The 20,672-nt window shown below is 35.8% G+C and overlaps 1 protein-coding gene and 1 long non-coding RNA gene across 3 annotated transcripts in view; both read left to right on the forward strand.

Moving 5' to 3' along the window:
• Positions 1-14,767, forward strand: part of LOC110442337 (coronin-1A-like) — a 32,673-nt gene extending 17,906 nt beyond the window's left edge. The window contains exons 9-12 of one of the 2 annotated variants that reach the window (XM_021485893.1): positions 1,493-1,594; positions 3,835-4,164; positions 10,230-10,379; positions 13,924-14,767. In XM_021485893.1, the coding sequence (XP_021341568.1) occupies positions 1,493-1,594; positions 3,835-4,164; positions 10,230-10,376 (579 nt within the window). In that variant the 3' untranslated portion in view covers positions 10,377-10,379; positions 13,924-14,767. The remainder of the gene's footprint in view (positions 1-1,492; positions 1,595-3,834; positions 4,165-10,229; positions 10,380-13,923) is intronic. The other variant, XM_021485894.1, reaches the window with a different exon arrangement.
• A 2,456-nt stretch (positions 14,768-17,223) lies between these two features.
• Positions 17,224-19,993, forward strand: LOC110442340. Its single transcript, XR_002462008.1, has 2 exons — positions 17,224-17,566; positions 17,618-19,993. It is a non-coding gene; the product is annotated as an uncharacterized LOC110442340 (long non-coding RNA).
• Positions 19,994-20,672: the final 679 nt, after the last annotated feature.

A 20,672-nucleotide genomic window follows, 5' to 3' on the forward strand; every position in this document is an offset into this window, starting at 1 on the left:
CCTTTTCTGATTCTGATTCTGAAACATATATAGACTACAGTAGTATCATGATGATCAACCATTATTACTTGGGTTACAGCTTGATCTTATTCCCTATATATCCTTTTTCGGTATTTTTATAATTTGAAAACTTCTTCTCCAAGCTTCATGATTTTTCTGTTTGTTCTTAATTGACACTGAAGGGACTAGAACTGCTATCGTTGGGTGAGGTCTGAAACTTAAAATTTCAGAGTCTAACTGACAAGCAATGATTTTCAAATTTATAAATTATTCATCTATTTTCTTGAAGTATTTCTTTCTTTGGAGTAATGAGGAAAATTTGTTGAGAGACAAAGATAAAATATCAGACTGCAAAAGTCTGCTGATGTTAATTAGATATGTTACTAAATAGGAACGGATTGTTCTGTCATCATCCTACATTCTTCAATTGTAAATAGGAAGTGAATTGTTCCATTCATTAATAATATTAATGTGTGATAGAATTATATTACATAAATTCACAGCTAGAGCTGTCACGATACACTTTACCCACAATTCGATACGTATCTCGATATTTGTTCCAGTCGATTCGATACACCTTTATTTTCAGATATAAACAAAATGAGATATATAAGCCGTCGATACACGGAAACCTGCAGTGTTTCTGCACTTTTGATATGAAGCTTGCCAGAGCATCACAAATTTTCATTTCCTTACGGCGGTCCGCCATTTTGTTATGAATGCTTTGTGAAAATTGCATCCTCGCAGCCGATCGGTTGAGGGTTTAGAGATCAGCCAATGAAATTGAACGTCTCAAGGCGTTTCGGCTGAAGCGGCATAAACTAATATTCAGATCCGGAAAAATATATAGTGAATCAAATCGAACATAAATAATCACGGTACAAGTGCATCGCGGTGAATCGTGACACCTCTATTCACAGCATTGATTTGTCATCAATTCATGTCAAAATTTTTAATATAATCTATTTCAATGTAATTAGTTTTGTGTTCCTTACAAGCATGCTCACTTCAGAGTTTGAAGATTGTTTACATTAATATTAACAAAAACAGGCTTGTCAGTTATTGTAAATCAATTATAAATTATTTTAAAAAATATTTAAAACATTTACAATTAACCAGACATGATGAAAGTCTGATGGTTTCAACAAAGAAACCATTGTGTATTATTTAATCTCTGGTTAATGATCACACATTATCTGGGTTTCCATCTAGTTAGCTCTGAAATTTGAAAATATTATGAACTACCTCCTGTAATTCAAAGTCTAAATTATCTTTCAATACCAAATGGTCGTTATTAGTTTACGAAATATCCCGATATCTGCATCATTTCAAAGAACTTTTCAAGAAGAGATGTATGACTTATTTCTAAGTTTAATCAAACTTGTAGCAGTATAGTACAGGGTACACGGCATGTTTTCACTGTTACAAGACTGATGATATTTGCTTATGAGTGACTTGAGGTTTATTTTATGAGAAAGGTTCTTGTTTGTAGTCGGAATTGTTCCAAGATGACCTGTTCCCAGATACAGCCAAAGATCAGGCAGCTCTCACTGCTGAGGAGTGGTTTGAAGGCAAGGATGCTGCTCCCATAATGGTAACTCCTCAGCTTGTACAATTTAACATAGAGCCTTGTCCCTGATGTTACATAGAACCTTGTCCAAGTCTTGTCCCTGATGTTACATAGAGTTTTGTCCCTGATGTTACATACAGCCTTGTCCCTGATGTTACATACAACTTTGTCCCTGATGTTACATACACTCTTGTCCCTGATGTTACATAGTCTTGTCCCTGCTGTTCCATACAGCCTTGTCCGTGATGTTACATACAACTTTGTCCCTGATGTTACATACAGTCTTGTCCCTGATGTTACGTACAAGTTTGTCCCTGATGTTACATACAGCCTTGTCGCTGATGTTACATACAACTTTGTCCCTGATGTTATATACAGTCTTGTCCCTGATGTTACGTACAGGTTTGTCCCTGATGTTACATACAGCCTTTGTCCCTGATGTTACATACAGCCTTTGTCCCTGATGTTACATATAGCCTTGTCCCTGATGTTAAATAGCCTTTGTCCCTGATGTTACATACAGCCTTGTCCCTGATGATACATACAACTTTGGCCCTGATGTTACATAGAACCTTGTACCTGATGTTACATACAGCATTGTCCCTGAGGTTACATACAGCCTTGTCCCTGATGTTAAATAGCCTTTGTCCCTGATGTTACATACAGCCTTGTCCCCGATGTTACATACAGCCTTGTCCCTGATGATACATACAACTTTGGCCCTGATGTTACATAGAACCTTGTACCTGATGTTACATACAGCATTGTCCCTGATGTTATATACAGCCTTGTCCCTTATGTCACGTACAGTCTTGTCCCTGATGTTACATACAACTTTGTCCCTGATGTTATATACAGTCTTGTCCCTGATGTTACGTACAGGTTTGTCCCTGATGTTACATACAGCCTTGTCCCCGATGTTACATACAGCCTTGTCCCTGATGTGATATAGTCTTGTCCCTGATGTTACATAAAGCCTTGTCCCTGATGTTACATACAGCATTGTCCCTGAGGTTACATACAGCCTTGTCCCTGATGTTAAATAGCCTTTGTCCCTGATGTTACATACAGCCTTTGTCCCTGATGTTACATACAGCCTTGTCCCCGATGTTACATACAGCCTTGTCCCTGATGATACATACAACTTTGGCCCTGATGTTACATAGAACCTTGTCCGATGTTACATACAGTCTTGTCCCTGATGTTACGTACAGGTTTGTCCCTGATGTTACATACAGCCTTTGTCCCTGATGTTACATACAGCCTTTGTCCCTGATGTTACATATAGCCTTGTCCCTGATGTTACATACAGCATTGTCCCTGAGGTTACATACAGCCTTGTCCCTGATGTTATATAGTCTTTTCCCTGATGTTACATAAAACCTTGTCCCTGATGTTACATACAGCATTGTCCCTGATGTTATATACAGCCTTGTCCCTTATGTCACGTACAGTCTTGTCCCTGATGTTACATACACCTTTGTCCTTGTTGTTACATACAACCTTGTCCCTGTTGTTGCATACAACTTTGTCCCTGTTGTTACATACACTCTTGTCCCTGATGTTAAATACAGCCTTGTCCCTGATGTTACATAAAGCCTTGTCCCTGATGTTACATACAGCATTGTCCCTGATGTTATATACAGCCTTGTCCCTTATGTCACGTACAGTCTTGTCCCTGATGTTACATACAACTTTCGCCCTGATGTTACATAGAACCTTGTCCCTGATGTTACATACAGCCTTGTCCCTGATGTTACATACAGCATTGTCCCTGATGTTACATACAGCCTTGTCCCTGATGTTACATAGTCTTGTCCCTGATGTCCTAATGTACTGTTATACATAATTCTTGTCTGATGGTAACAGCTTTATATGCATTGTAATACATGAAAAATTATGAATTCAGTACAGAATTATTTCAGTACTACTGATTATGATTATGAAATATATAGATATTATATGATTATGAAATATAAAATCCATGAATTTGATAAGATAATTCACCGGTTAATGTTTTCTTCTCATTATAATGTGCTACATGCAATCAGGGATATACTGTTCCATTAGCCTGATGCCAGGGCTGCATGGTAGATGTTGTGTTTGGGCTTGTGGAAATATTTTCAATATATACTAAGAAAAAGTAGTCAGGCTAGTTGAACTCATTTTCAAAATCAACCTTCCAGTTAGTATCCTAAATATAAAATCATATATATCCAGGACTAGCATTTAGAGTTATTTGTTTTCCTGAATTTAATTCACAGATGTCTTTGAAAGACAAGTTCCTAGCTTTGGAGGGGACTACCCAGTCAGCTGCAAAGCCTATACGCAAGGCTAACGTCCTGGACAACATCAATTCAACAACACCACAGAAGGCTCCACCAATGAAGACAGCAGAGCAATCGGCCCCTAAACCAGCCCCTGCTCCGGCCCGTGCTCCATCCCCGGTTCCGGCCCCTGCCCCCACCCCTGCCCCTGCCCCTGCCCCTGTTGCTGCCCCTCCTGCGAAGGTGGCTGCTGCTCCACCACCGAAACAAGAAACAAAGCCACCTGCAGTTAGTGACAATGCAGTGCCGGGAGCTTCCCTTCCTGCTGTAAGTATCTAGCACATGCTAAATAGTTGAAAGGCCATTCTAATTCTGTTGTGCCCTAATTAGTCTGTGACATCTAGAGAGCAGTTTATATCTTCTGCTTTCATCACAACATTTGAAATCTGTCTTTTCCTTTTTGTCCTTATCTACTCTATCCTTTACTTGGTGTCCCATGCTACCTCTGTTTAGCCCAGAATATTGTGTGAGCTGGTGACATGTCATACTACCTCTGTTCAGCCCAGAATATTGTGTGAGCTGCTGACATGTCATGCTACCTCTGTTTAGCCCAGAGTATTATGTGAGCTGGTGACATGTCATGCCACCTCTGTTTAGCCCAGAGTATTATGTGAGCTGGGAACATGTCATGCTACCTCTGTTTAGCCCAGAGTCATGTGTGAGCTGGTGACATGTCATGCTGCCTCTGTTCAGCCCAGAATATTGTGTGAGTGACATGTCATGCTTCCTCTGTTTAGCCCAGAGTATTATGTGAGCTGGTGACATGGCATGCTACCTCTGTTTAGCCCAGAGTATTATGTGAGCTGGTGACATGGCATGCTACCTCTGTTTAGCCCAGAGTATTATGTGAGCTGGGAACATGTCATGCTACCTCTGTTTAGCCCAGAATAATGTGTGAGCTGTTAACATGTCATACTACCTCTGTTTAGCCCAGAATATTGAGTGAGCTGCTGACATGTCATGCTACGTCTGTTTAGCCCAGAGTATTATGTGAGCTGGGAACATGTCATGCTACCTCTGTTTAGCCCAGAGTAATGTGTGAGCTGGTGACATGTCAGGCTACCTCTGTTCAGCCCAGAATATTGTGTGAGTGACATGTCATGCTTCCTCTGTTTAGCCCAGAATATTGTGTGAGATGGTGTCATGTCATGCTACCTCTGTTTAGCCCAGAGTAATGTGTGAGCTGGTGACATGTCAGGCTACCTCTGTTCAGCCCAGAATATTGTGTGAGTGACATGTCATGCTTCCTCTGTTTAGCCCAGAGTATTATGTGAGCTGGGAACATGTCATGCTACCTCTGTTTAGCCCAGAGTCATGTGTGAGCTGGTGACATGTCATGCTCCCTCTGTTCAGCCCAGAATAATGTGTGAGCTGGTGACATGTAATGCTACCTCTGTTTAACCCAGAATATTGTGTGAGCTGGTGCCATGTCATGCTACCTCTGTTTAGCCCAGAATAATGTGTGAGCTGTTAACATGTCATACTACCTCTGTTTAGCCCAGAATATTGTGTGAGCTGGTGACATTTCATGCTACCTCTGTTTAGCCCAGAGTCATGTGTGAGCTGGTGACATGTCATGCTACGTCTGTTTAGCCCAGAATATTGTGTGAGCTGTTGACATGTCATGCTACCTCTGTTTATCCCAGCATATTGTGTGAGCTGGTGACATGTCATACTACCTATGTTCAGCCCAGAATATTGTGTGAGCTGGTAACATGTCATGCTACCTCTGTTTAGCCCAGAGTATTATGTGAGCTGGGAACATGTCATGCTACCTCTGTTTAGCCCAGAGTCATGTGTGAGCTGGTGACATGTCATGCTGCCTCTGTTCAGCCCAGAATATTGTGTGAGCTGCTGACATGTCATGCTACGTCTGTTTAGCCCAGAGTATTATGTGAGCTGGTGACATGTCATGCTACGTCTGTTTAGCCCAGAATATTGTGTGAGCTGGTGACATGTCATGCTACCTCTGTCCAGCCCAGAATAATGTGTGAGCTGGTGACATGTCATGCTACCTCTGTTTAACCCAGAATATTGTGTGAGCTGGTGACATGTCATGCTACCTCTGTTAAGCCCAGAATATTGTGTGATCTGGTGACATATCATGCTACCTCTGTTTACCCCAGAATATTGTGTGAGCTAGTAACATGTCATGCTACCTCTGTCTAGCCCAGAATAATGTGTGAGGTGGTGACATGTCATGCTTCCTCTGTTTAGCCCAGAGGAATGTGGGAGCTGGTGACATGTCATGCTCCCTCTGTTCAGCCCAGAATAATGTGTGAGGTGGTGACATGTCATGCTTCCTCTGTTTAGCCCAGAATGTTGTGTGAGCTGGTAACATGTCATGCTACGTCTGCTTAGCCCAGAATAATGTGTGAGGTGGTGACATGTCATGCTACGTCTGTTTAGCCCAGAATATTGTGTGAGCTGGTGACTTTTCATGCTACCTCTGTTTAGCCCAGAGTAATGTGTGAGCTGGTGACATGTCATGCTACCTCTGTTCAGCCCAGAATATTGTGTGAGCTGGTAACATGTCATGCTACCTCTGTTTAGCCCAGAGTAATGTGGGAGCTGGTGACATGTCATGCTACGTCTGTTTAGCCCAGAGTAATGTGTGAGCTGGTGACATGTCATGCTACGTCTGTTTAGCCCAGAATATTGTGTGAGCTGGTGACATGTTATGCTACCATGTCGGAGTCATGACAATTCAATGAGATGGTATTAAATGGCTCTTGAGGGCTCCATCTGACATGGACTCGGTTGTAGTATTACTTTAACTGTGCAAGTTGTGAAGACATTAAACCCCACAGATAAGCAAAATTTTAATTCATTTAAATTTCAATTCTTTTTTTATGTTATTTTTATGAAAATGATTGAAATCATAGCACAATTTTATTGTATAAATAGCATTCCTTAATGACAATTCTTATGAGATCAATTGAAATAATAAAAAGTTCATAAAAAATTGATGGAAACCTATTTCTGTCTACAAGAAGGTTGTTTTAATTATCAAACTAATGATGTCATGGTTATTTGATATTGTAACACATCAGAGACACAGAATTAATTCATTTTTTTTTTATAGATAAGCAGTATAATGTTAATGAGGAGGGGTTATTATATGAATTGTTATGACCTCTCACTAACCATACATCATATTACAATCATCACTAATCTTTGTCACTATTAGTAACACAGGGCTGATGTTACTGTCAAAACACCAAAATTACACTTGTCACTTGACTGTATTCCGGCATGACAGTGGAAGAGTAAACTATTTTCAGTGCTCGCCCAACTGGCCATGGGCAAGTGGGCTGAATTTTTCATTCATATAAGATATTTATTTACTTGCTCGGTTTCTTTTTAGTCAATTCAAAATTGCTTCATGTTGAAATTGTACAGAAAAATAACAAGTCAAAAGTCACTTTAACTGATTGAGAATTTTTTGCTGCTTTACAATATTGGGAAAATATACATATTTTCATTACAAGCAAACAAAAGAAGAGAAATACTTCATTTCAGCATTTTGGTTTTTTTAAATGGATACTCATGTTTTCTAGAGCATCTGCCAAGGACAGATAACCTCAACAATCCACTTGCCCAAAAGACTTTCTACTTGTTCCTTAAAGTCACACAAACCAAATATTTTACAACTATATATTAAAAAGTGATAATTAATATTTTTTTAAATCTATACTTTTATGAGTTATTTTTTTATGATGTTAAATAATATATGAGAAATGGTAAAATGTGTGAGTATGCATCAATGTATGTGAGCTGATAGCTTTTTCAATAATTCAATAATAAATTCTAGCTGATAGTGCCTTGAATCTTCCTGTATGAATACAGTGACTTATTGTTTTTATGTATTATTTCTTAACAGTTGTCACTGTGCTTCTACTTTATTCTGTTTACTCTAGATTTCAAGATATTGGTACATTGTTAGACAAAAACTTGGCTTTAGAGGGATAGGGAAATACGTGTTTTACTTACCCCAAGTCATTCCAACTCCCCAATGGCGAGGAGGTGAATGCTCACTTGTAACTCTCATTCACTGCACGCTACAGCAAGTGGATCATGTTTCTTAAACTGCGTGTGTTGGACATTAATTTGCTGCTGAAACTTTTACCAGCAAAGGGTATATTAGCATTAAGGTAGCTTATTGAACAAGTAATTGTATGACATCAGTGATGTACTGGAGGCAATGGACCTTGCCTTATCTCTGTGTATAGACAGTCCTCCTCCAGTTCTCTATAGTTAATCAACAGCAGTTCACATGTGTGTTGCATGCCCACACTATTAACCTACCAAATGAAGACTGTTGATAGTATAACGGTATGAATACCACCCCCCACCCCCCCACCCCCCTGTAAAAAACAAAATAATTGTGATTTGTTTATGATGCCATTACAAACTAGTCAATATGATGTGTAACACTAACACTTTTGGATTGTTGTTGCATCAGTATTATTTCATCAATAATGATAGCATATAAACAAAGGAACTCTTAAATAACTCTTTATTTACTGACTGTAAAATATTAGAATTGATAATGTATATTGTTTATGGATTGAAGGTAAATTTGGTGATTGTTATGTCAGAATGAACTGCCGTATAGTTTACATACAGATATACCAGGACTTACAGAATCCTGTTGAGAGGTTATTTGTCACATGATCTTGTTGTTGGACTTAGATAATCCTGTAGAGAGGTTGTTTGTCACATGATCTTGTTGTAGGACTTACAGAATCCTGTAGAGAGGTTGTTTGTCACATGATCTTGTTGTAGGACTTACAGAATCCTGTTGAGAGGTTGTTTGTCACATGATCTTATTGTAGGACTTACAGAATCCTGTAGAGAGGTTATTTGTCACATGATCTTGTTGTAGGACTTACAGAATCCTGTTGAGAGGTTGTTTGTCACATGACCTTGTTGCAGGACTTACAGAATCCTGTTGGGAGGTTGTTTGTCACAAGATCTTGTTGGAGGACTTAGAGAATCCTGTAGAGAGGTTGTTTGTGACATGATCTTGTTGTAGGACTTACAGAATCCTGTTGAGAGGTTGTTTGTCACAAGATCTTGTTGTAGGACTTAGAGAATCCTGTAGAGAGGTTGTTTGTCACATGATCTTGTTGTAGGACTTACAGAATCCTGTAGAGAGGTTGTTTGTCACATGATCTTGTTGTTGGACTTAGAGAATCCTGTTGAGAGGTTGTTTGTCACATGATCTTGTTGTGAAACCAACGATTTTGTTATACAAATCAATATTTTGACCTGTAGGGCTTTTCACTGGTAAATTTGCTGTGTTGTGTTAAATTCTTTGAAAAAGACACAATTTAGACTTAAGTATTTCACAACATGCTGTTTAAAATTCAACAAATTACATTATTATTAGACTATTTAGAGCACAGTATATATATATGTTTAAATGCAGAAATATTATAAAGTATAAGTTAACAAGAATTGCAGTCTCTCCCGCTAGATTTTTGTTATCATTTTCTTTAGATTCTGGATAAAATGCACAATCAATTTTTACAAAAAACTTCATTAATTTTACTCTGCTTGATGTGTCATCCAGGCAATTTTTTAAATTTCTATCTGAAAAATAATATCCTTTTCTTGGTATATTTTTGTACATTTCAGTGAGATTGAAGATCTGTTATTCATCACAATTTTCGTTAACTTAATAACTAATTTGGAGAGACTGTATTTGAAGAATATTTACCGTATCTATCCGAGATATACGCTGTATTTATAGCATAAGTACTAATGGTATTGAGATATTTGATGGTATCTTATTGATCCTTACATCGACAACTCTCAGACATTTAACCCCTGAGAACAAGACTTGACTGGTCCCAATAGATAATAACAATCTGTCTGAGATGGACACCTTTCTATATGTTTAGAAAGGCCCTGAACCTCACAGACTGCATGTTTAATAGATATAGGCCATCCTTCAAAAACTGTTAGTCGCAGTTTTCTGACCGATTCGCACAAAATGACACCTACTCAAATTTTGTTTTGGGGAAATATTTGTCAATTTTCTTTCCATGCTAAAAAATTACCCAAACAGGATTTTTAAAAGAACTCTTGGGATCTCTGAAAATGAAAATAAAATTCCTACCATCCATTCAACCCTCTAAAAGAAACTGCAAACCAGTTTTTAAGGATGGCCTTACATTGATGTATTCAGTTTGTATAACTAGGTTTACCCTCTAATATATATAGTCTAATTATTTTTTCCAGTCCACTTTTAATTTCAATGTTTTCATTACATTTGATTTTCAGACCTCACCTTATTTGTGTTCCTCCTTTTTCTTGTGATCCAGGGTTTTGATCCACAGGCCATGATTGACGATATCAGGAAACTCAAACTTATTGTAAAAGCACATGAAAGGCGAATTAAAACGTTAGAGGAAAGAGTATCACAATACGAGGCTATGTCATCGGAAGAAGAGAACGGAGAAAAATGCTAAAACGTATATATATGTATCTCCTTTTGTGTTCTGTTTGTTTAGCTTCAATATATTCTAGACATTTATATAGGTTGGTGTTTTTGCACGTTCCACTAATCCACACCTTTGTTCTGAACCAGGCAACATTTATCTGGTGATGGGACGTAACCCCTGTTTGTTTCACAGTTTACCCTTGTTGCACACGCTTTAGATAGAACCTTTATTTCAGTATTTACTGGCAGCTGTCAGAGAAAACACAATTTTCCAGGCCTAACGGAGTTAAGTTTTGAACTATATTACAGGGATATTGAGATTTCCATACTGTCATGTCTCAAAGATCAATGCCTAGTTACAAGTGTACTTAGTAGTGTTTAATTTGCCAAATAGATATAGACAAAGATCCTTCACACGTTTCCAACATCTAGTATTTTGCAGCTAGAGAGCCTTATTTTTACAATTTTGACTTGTGTGAGCATATCAATAACTCTATAAATCTATAAATTCTGACTATTCTATCAATAATAAACATCTCGGTGATATTGAAATGTATTACTCGTACCTTGGGGGAGCTAAACACTATATTGGAGATAGGTTCCTCATGATGTATGGCATTATTATGCTGTTAGCAAAGACAAAATCTTCATGGTTATTTTCTAAGAAGATCTAATCTTTCATAAGTGTCACCATATTAAAACAAATTTACAGATAGTACAGATTAATGAAAAAGAAAGGTTTTGTTTTTGCATGTTGTAAAGGTAATCGGTAACATTGTATTTGACTGTCTTTTGCCAGTGATGTTATTAATACAGTTAATTCATTTATCAGAACCTAAATAGTAAATATGTTCTAGTAATTTACCAGACACTTACTGTACCCATCTGGACTAGGGTAAAACCTCAAACCTGTCTTATTTGCTTTTGAATTAGACTTCTCTATAATCCATACTTAGATATTGCATTGCCCAGAAAAAGCTTACAATCTATCAGGATGTGATATTTAATTAAGTGTATCGATTGGGAAGAGATTGTGTCATGTAATTTACTTTACGTATTTTAAAAACCTTTTTTCATTCACAAAAAAAAAAGGTCATTTAAATCAAAGGAAACCATCTTTAAACCACGATTTCTTGTATAAACAATTAAAGTCATCATGCAGTAATTGAAGGATAAAATTATTTGTTTAAGAATGATTTTAAGTTTTAACACTTCACAATTTAATCTGAAGACCTGTTGTGTACCTACCCATCTTAGGATTAACCAGACGTTACACCACACTTACCCTGTGGTAGTTATAGAATATATAGCTTCACATGACTTCAGGAATTTATCAGGCATGAAAGTGAAAGAGTCAGCTGTTTTTTATTTTCAAACTTTTACTTTCTATTAACTATACTAGGATAAAATAAATTTACAAGTATAAAGTATAAACCTTTCTGTTCATTAGTTAAAAATACAATTCAAGTGCATATGTTTTTTTCACAAACTATTTTGAGTTTTTTTTTCTTTCTTTTTTAGATCTAATATGTGAAATAAGATGTGTACTACATACTAAGTAAAACTGGCTTGAAGTTAAAGACAATAGTCCTCAGATTAACTTCAGACGTTGTCTTCTTTAAAAAAACTTATTAATTAAAAACGTTTCAATTTAAACCAGAATGTGTAATTAAGCTAATTAGTTTTAGTTGAATGAGCTGACATAGATCTCATATTTACTACTTTATAACTATTAATTATATCTTGTTTATTTTTTTATTTTTTTTATTAAACTTTGTACATTAGCAGCATGTGACATGCATCATTCTGGGTGAATGTTTAAGCCTAGAATGAACCAGATATTGTTTCCTTACAGAACATGTGTGAGCTGTATCAGTAGACTAGATGGATTGACCTAACAGTTGCCAATGCATTGATCATTCTATTGCTGGATGACTGATCTTAATCAATAGAAATACCCTTGATTAAAGAACCATGCTAATATGATAATGATAATCACTACTATTGTTGATTTTGATGTTAATTTGAGTAAAATGAAAGATGTTTTATTGCTGATGATGTCTTACCTTAACATTCCTTTTTTTCTGGTTTTGGTAAATCCTCACCTCAGCGTTACGTTATTTCTGTTATTTATAATACCTTACCTCAGAGTTACGTTATTTCTGTTATTTATAATACCTTACCTCAGAGTTACGTTATTTCTGTTATATATAATACCTTACCTCAGCGTTACGTTATTTCTGTTATTTATAATACCTTATAACCTCAGCGTTACGTTATTTCTGTTATTTATAATACCTTACCTCAGAGTTACGTTATTTCTGTTATGTATAATACCTTACCTCAGCGTTTAAGTTATTTCTGTTATTTATAATACCTTACCTCAGCGTTACGTTATTTCTGTTATTTATAACTTCTTACCTCAGCGTTACGTTATTTCTGTTATTTATAATACCTTACCTCAGCGTTACGTTATTTCTGTTATTTATAATTTCTTACCTCAGCTTTACGTTATCACAACTGTCATTGATGCTACCTTACTTCAGCATCACTTAATTGATGTTGTGATCATACCTAAATACCTTAAAGCAGTGTTGTATATATAGTTGTCTTTACACAGTATTGTACAATATATGTCTCTATTAAACAACCATTAAAGTGGAGAAAAGGATATATATTGAACAGACTTCAGTTTCACTTCCTAAATCCAGCAAAAATTGTTTCTTTGTAAAGTGAAAAATAAACTTTTACTGAAATAGGGTGTTTCTTGGTCGTTAAAACTTAAAAAATGATGTTAATTACATATCATTGGTCCATCTACAACTGATTGTCATCCTCAATGTTAAATTTCTGTATTTTCAGAAATTCTATGATTTACGTATTATAAAGTGTGACATATGTTTGAAATGTTGTCCACCTGCAGCGACCCCTCATCAATGCGTGCCCCAGTTAACAATTGTATAGTAGTATACCTATCAACAACTTGGTGTTGCCCTCAGGAATTGCACTAGTGAAAAGTTAAAGATTAATTTTCTTTCTACAAGTCTCTTGTAAGATATATTTGAAATTTGGTATTGTTGATGTTTCCCTATTTGCCATTGTTTCTAGCTGAGTGGCTAGTGTTGTAGTGTGTGTGTTTAGCTAGAGCTGTGACAGGTTGTGGGACATGATGGTGACTGTATAGTTACTAACTTATAGAGACACTAGTGATGACCAATAACATGTTCACTCACTGCACTTGCTAGGAATTAGAACAAAGTAAGAGCGCTCTGTCACAGAATGAATTATAGTGTCCAGTGGAAGATTTAAGTGATTATACATAAGTGGAAGAGAAAGTAAGCTACTTAAATGATGAAACTTAATTGTAATCCAAAGTAAAAGAAGTAAGTGCTCTGATGCAATGATGCTCAGTTAATGACTGATATATATTTCAGTCTTTTTACACAATAATTCAATTCACGATTATGACCTATGGTCTGTGTCAAACTTTTATATAAGTGATATAACAGTGCTTGTTGTTGGCTGGACCGTTTTTCAGACATTTGTTTGAGACTAATGACTGGTTTATGTTGCAGGACAACTCTAAATTACTGGGACTGGTCACAGCGCTCCAGGAGAAAGTGGAGGCACAGGACGGTCTAATTGGTGAATTACAGAAGAGAGTTGCCGCTTTGGAGGCAGCTGCCGAATCCAAAGAGGAAGACAATTGACATCTCCATGATTACTGTACATAGACAGCCAGTGGTGGCTACGGTATGTAATAGACATTATGATGCAGCAATAATGACATGTGAACAGGTGGCAGGAGGACTCTGTACAGATAGCATGTCCTCTCCTCACCAGTTAACTACAAGGAGATCATAACACTGTGTATAATTGTACAGACATCGAGACAATATACATATGCAACAATAATTCACACTATCTGTATAAAATTAGCATGTGGAACAAAGTGCTATTCTGTACAGCTATCAGAACTTTTGTTTTCTCTCTCTGATGTTTTCACTGGGGAAACATGAACATAATTGGCAATTAATATGTAGCTAAAATTTTAACAAAGGTTTTAACACCTTTGTAACATAGTGTAAAAAAATCATTGTTTTTGTACCACGCTTAGGTTATCACAATGTTTTCCATTTGATGAAAGTAATTGAATGGGTAGGAGCAGTGTTAATAATTTATCATCATGGTCATAAATTTTAAATGTTATGCAGAACCAAGTAACAGTAATTGGCATTTTAACCCTCATAAATAGCAGCAATGTTATTGACTTCACTGTGCTAATGTTGTTGTTGGTGGTCACCTGTTACAGTTTTCAGGTATCACTGACAATGACACTCCCATTTAAACCTTCTGGTAGCGTTCAACTGTTGCCTATTACTATATTTAGAAGATGTTAAGCATGGCATGGCAAAAAAATAATGTTTTGTACCGAGTCAAGCACATAACCTATAGATAAAGAGTTGAAGCATGTTGTGATATTCAGAATGTTAAATCAGGAGGGACCATTACCATTTATGTGGAGATCATAATATTTTACAAAAAGAAAGTTCAATATTACTTGAATATTGGAGAGTTACAAGTGTGATTTCCTCCCTCCCAGTAAGTTACCAATCACACAGATTTGACCTTTAAACAGAATGGTGTGTGTAGTTACCTTAACTCTGAACCAGACCTTCACCAGTCTAGTAAACCTAAAACTCTGAACCAGACCTTCACCAGTCTAGTAAACCTAAAACTCTGAACCAGACCTTCACCAGTCTAGTAAACCTAAAACTCTGAACCAGACCTTCACCAGTCTAGTAAACCTAAAACTCTGAACCAGACCTTCACCAGTCTAGTAAACCTAAAACTCTGAACCAGACCTTCACCAGTCTAGTAAACCTAAAACTCTGAACCAGACCTTCACCAGTCTAGTAAACCTAAAACTCTGAACCAGACCTTCACCAGTCTAGTAAACCTAAAACTCTGAACCAGACCTTCACCAGTCTAGTAAACCTAAAACTCTGAACCAGACCTTCACCAGTCTAGTAAACCTAAAACTCTGAACCAGACCTTCACCAGTCTAGTAAACCTAAAACTAACAACAGTTTAAACTATTGATGTATTTAGTATCCAACATCAAAACCTCAAGATAATCACCTCTCTTCCTTGAAGCGGTTTTGAAAAAAACTTAATTCATTTTATTTATTATAAATTTTGTTTTTAGAGAGAGAAAAAAAGACTATTTTCCCCATGCTGCTGAAATCCAGATTATTTTCAGATATTTTTTTCATATTCCCCCCGAGATTTACCTTTTTAAGAAATTTTAGTATCTTTGTATATTGTTGAGTTGATGCTCTGTTAAAAAGATCCCTATGTCCACTATTATCCACCATTTTTCAGTAGTACTGTATGATAACATGTCGGAACAACTAAGCTGGCTCTTTACCGAGACTAATATTGGTAGACCCATTAAGCAATGAACAACAAAACAATAGCTGATGTGTAGGGATCATAGTTTCTGGTTTTATAGGAGAATTTTTAATCAAACCTTTGTAAAGTACATTTAATTTAACCTTCTACCCTATTTACACCATTTACAATTCATTATATATATACAAAAGCAAATGTATATATATTCCATTACACAATATAATTTGCTTTGTGTTTTTGTACATAACATGCTTTTGCTGAATTGAATTTTTATGTATTAACTTTCCAAACTTGTCTTGGAATATTGCTGCTTTATTGTTGGCTATTGTGGATGATTATTTTTTTGTCCTTAGCCTGAGAAATGACTATTCAGGGATACAACAGTTACATCTAGCTACTAGCTAACCACCACTGTCAGACATGTACAGAAAGACAAGTAGATGACCAGTGATCTGGTGTACAGGAGTAGGATTACTAGGAGTTACTCTGTTAAACCTGTGTACTGAATTATCAAGTCCAACTCTTATTCAGGGACTACTAGATTAGGTATTTAAACTTCTACATGGTTAGTAATTCTAATGTATACATGGATACTAGGTTAGCTATTCTAACGTATACATGGATACTAGGTTAGCTATTCTAATGTATACATGGATACTAGGTTAGCTATTCTAACATATACATGGATACTAGGTTAGCTATTCTAACGTATACATGGATACTAGGTTAGCTATTCTAGCGTATACATGGATACTAGGTTAGCTATTCTAACATATACATGAATACTAGGTTAGCTATTATAACATATACATGGTTACTATGTTAGTAATTATAACGTATACATGGATACTAGGTTAGATATTCTAACGTATACATGGATACCAGGTTAGATATTCTAACTTCTACATGGTTACAAGGTTAGCTATTTCAGCTGTTTAACACTTCAAATGTTTTAAGAGAATTCACACAGTGAAGTATACTGGAATGTAATTCTATCTTATTCAGATTATATTTTTGGACATACGAGGGCCACTGTATCAAAGCTATATTATAGATGTTTACAAAGTAACTTGTGCCAATTCTATGACATTTATACTTAGCAATCTTTTCAGCATTGTATGGAAGAAATATCATGTCAGGAAGGGGGAAGCTAAAAGCAAAATTTTACTGTTAAATTAAGAAATTTTCACATTACTTCTATGTTAAAACTTTGATTCTGCATTAAACTTTTGTTTGGATGACATAAATTTTGGAAAAATGAAGCAGAAACAACTTTTCCTGTTTTATTATTATTCTTGTCCACCACCTGGTTCGGTATTTGCCCTGCTTGTGTACATTAAGGGAGAATAACAGATCCCCACTGAATACCAAATAATTTGTAATTCATGAATGGGGCAAAATGGCATTTTTGTTACACTTTGTGTTGCGGGGGGGGGGGGGGGGGAACTAATTAAAAATGATTTTTAATATACACTGGCACTATGTAATTAATTATTTCTTATCTCTGTACAGATTTATAATTTAACTGTATACATGTTAGTAACGTAACACTTAACTATGCAGAGCTTTGTAACTTACCTGTGTGCTGTACATGTTTGTAACTTACCCGTGTACTGTACAGGTTTGTAACTTACCCGTGTACTGTACATGTTTTGTAACTTACCCGTGTACTGTACATGTTTGTAACTTACCCATGTACTGTACATGTTTTGTAACTTACCGGTGTACTGTACATGTTTGTAACTTACCTGTGTAGAGGTTTGTAACTACCTGTGTACAGGTTGGTAACTTACCTGTGAGCAGGTTTGTAACTTACCGGTGTACTCAAGATTTTTATTGACACTCAGTGTACAGGTTTGTAACTTACCCGTGTACTGTACATGTTTGTAACTTACCTGTGTACAGGTTTGTAACTACCTGTGTACAGGTTGGTAACTTACCTCTGAGCAGGTTTGTAATTTACCTGTGTACAGGTTTGTAACTTACATATGGAAAGGTTTGTAACTTACCTGAGTACATATTTATAACTTACCTGTGTACAGGTTTGTAACTTACCTGTGTACAGGTTGGTAACTTACCTATGCAGAGGTTTGTGACTTACCTGTGTATAGATTTATAACTTGCCTGTGTACAGGTTTGTAATTTACCTGTGTACAGGTTTGTAACTTACCTGTGTACAGATTTATAACCTACCTGTGTACAAATCAGTGTACAGATGTAACCTTACCTGTATACAGGTTTGGATTCCTATGTAAATACTTGTACTGAACTGTGTATGCTGGTGTCACATGACTGTCAGACCATGTTCAATTATGTTACTACTTGAACTTCGTTATCTTAAACAATGTTTAGTTACAAAAGAACATGCTGATTATGACTGAACTGTTTTGCTTCTTATGTGTATATCTGTATATTTGTAGCTTGTATATTTATCTGCATAAATCTTTACTAATCTTATATTTTTAATCATTATTCTTTTGTAGCTGCTATGTAGTGAACTAACCACACAAGTACTTGTCTTATTTCAAAATTGTTTCCAGACCTGTTTTTATTATAAAGTTGTAAGAAAATAATTATCTGACTTATTCTCGTAGTCCTTGCACTATTTTGTGTTAGATTGTTGTGCAGTAGTAGAGGAATAGCAGAGAACCTGCAAAAGTGTTATCACTGTAGGATTATTGACCTAAAATTGAATGTTTGATGTCTTAATGGATGTATTTTTTTTAATTCTAAATTTTAAGAAAATTTTATTATTCAGTTCAACCCAAGACCAGAATATGATGATAATGGCACATAAAAATAATAACAGATAACAAATGTTGTCTTTAAAAGTAAACTGCTGCAGGGTTAAAGGATTATAATTTACCACGTAAACGGCGTCACCCAAAGGAACACTATATACCTTGGTAAGATAAACTCTGGAATCAATTGGAGAGGAGGTGTACTTGTAGCTTCCGGACTGTACATATAGGCTAACAGCAGCAGATAGAGAGCATTCCATGTGTAAATGATTAAACTTGGTGCTGAGAGGAAATGTGAGCTAAGTGCCCTTAAATCTCTTACATGCATGTTCACTTTGAATTGGGCTGGATTCTTATTGTTGAAAGGTGTGTGTTTTTGTTTGTTTTGTTTGGCTGAACATGTGTAGTAACAAATGGGAATCATTGGAATTGACACATTAGAGATGCTACCAAACTGAAGTCATCACCTGGAGAGAAAAAAAAAATTTGTCTTAACTGAAGTGGTTTTAGGAGAAGAATGTCTTTCAAGTTTGTAATTTATTCAAATTAATCATATCCCATGCAAACTTTTATGTTTTTCACCAGTAAAGCTTTTGTAAGCACTGATTCGAAGCAATATTTTTCGTATTTGGCTACTTCATCTCTATTGTGAAGTTTTAATGCTAAATGTTCCATCAGTTGATGTGTTTCCTAAGCATGCAAATAACGTTTCGTTTACACAGTGACGAATGGACACAATTTAGCAAGGGGGATAATTTTATTGCCGATCAAGTTGTTTTTATAAGCTCACCAGGAAACATGTCGTCATACTAAAATGCTCATTATCTGTTAATTAAGACATGCTGCTTTTGCAAATCAGCGATTATTATATATGTAAATATAGATTCTGTTTAAGTGCTGATCAAAAATACTGCGAAGTGTTGAATGAGGAATAGTCCAACAACGCTAAAATGTGTATATGTTGTTAAGACTTTATTACGCTAAGAAAAATAATCCAGGTGGCACACTATATATTATTCAACTGCTGCAGCATCAATTTTGGGAGGATTTTCTGAATTTTTTCTTTGCAGAGAGGTAACTAAATACCAGATTTTACCCCAGGTTTAACAGTGGAATCCTCTGTAAATAGGAAATAGTAAGAACTGTACAAATATATTTATATTTGAATTATAAGATAATTTAGTTATTGATAATTACCTCCTATGTTCAAGGACGTTGATTTGTTAATACACCTTTAATTAACTGAATGACTTGCATTCATCAGATGTACTTGAGATTGAAACTTGAAATAATGCCTTCAAATTGGAGACTTGCTTCTGTTTGTATGTGCAGGTGACCTGGGTTTGAAGCCTTTTCAGAAGCCAGGTTCAGTTAATTGTTATTTTGAATACAAAATATTTATCAGTGGACTAATTATATGATGTACAAGAATATCTCTCAATGTCTAAAATGCTCTTTCATTATTAAAATTAAACCAACTGGATAATTGTTTTTGTGTTACTGCTTTATGCACATTCGGACCAAAAGCTGAGAGCGTAATAGAAAAATAAAAATGGCCATAGCGTCGACAACAAAGAATAAAATTGAAGGCAGACAGGAATAAAAAGATATAAAGATATCAGATTCCAGCTACCAAAGCTATCGGTTATTTAGATAAATTTCATATTATTGTCAGAGTTTTAGAATTTAAGTTAATTCATCTTTATCATAACATGTCATGTCATGACATTCATTTGGGTTACAAAAAAGATTGAAATGTTATGTTTGAACCATTTTTGTAAGGAAATTGGCCTTAATGTCGTATAACAGACTAAAGTAAACGTCGCTTTGTACCATTTTAATAACTAAAGTATAAGTTCATTATGCCCAGCTTGCTTTTCTAAATTGAGCACTTACCTTGAATTTCTATACATATGTATTGTACCGTAACAAACGTACATGATGTTGCTAATTACGTATTATAATTTAATTCTGAAATTTAATCGCAACTACTTTTGATCACAAAAAGAAGTCCTATTTTACTATCAGAAAACCGTTGTTCATCAAATCAAAAGTTTTGAAATTGAGTTCAACTGTATATCACATATCGAATGTCTTCTTACTCTTCCTGATACGCAAGAATACACGGAAGTCTATCTTGCCCTATTCAACAAAGATATTAAATATGT

The sequence above is a fragment of the Mizuhopecten yessoensis genome, unplaced genomic scaffold (genome assembly GCF_002113885.1).
Source record: "Mizuhopecten yessoensis strain PY_sf001 unplaced genomic scaffold, ASM211388v2 scaffold716251, whole genome shotgun sequence".
In the NCBI taxonomy this organism is placed as follows: domain Eukaryota; kingdom Metazoa; phylum Mollusca; class Bivalvia; order Pectinida; family Pectinidae; genus Mizuhopecten; species Mizuhopecten yessoensis.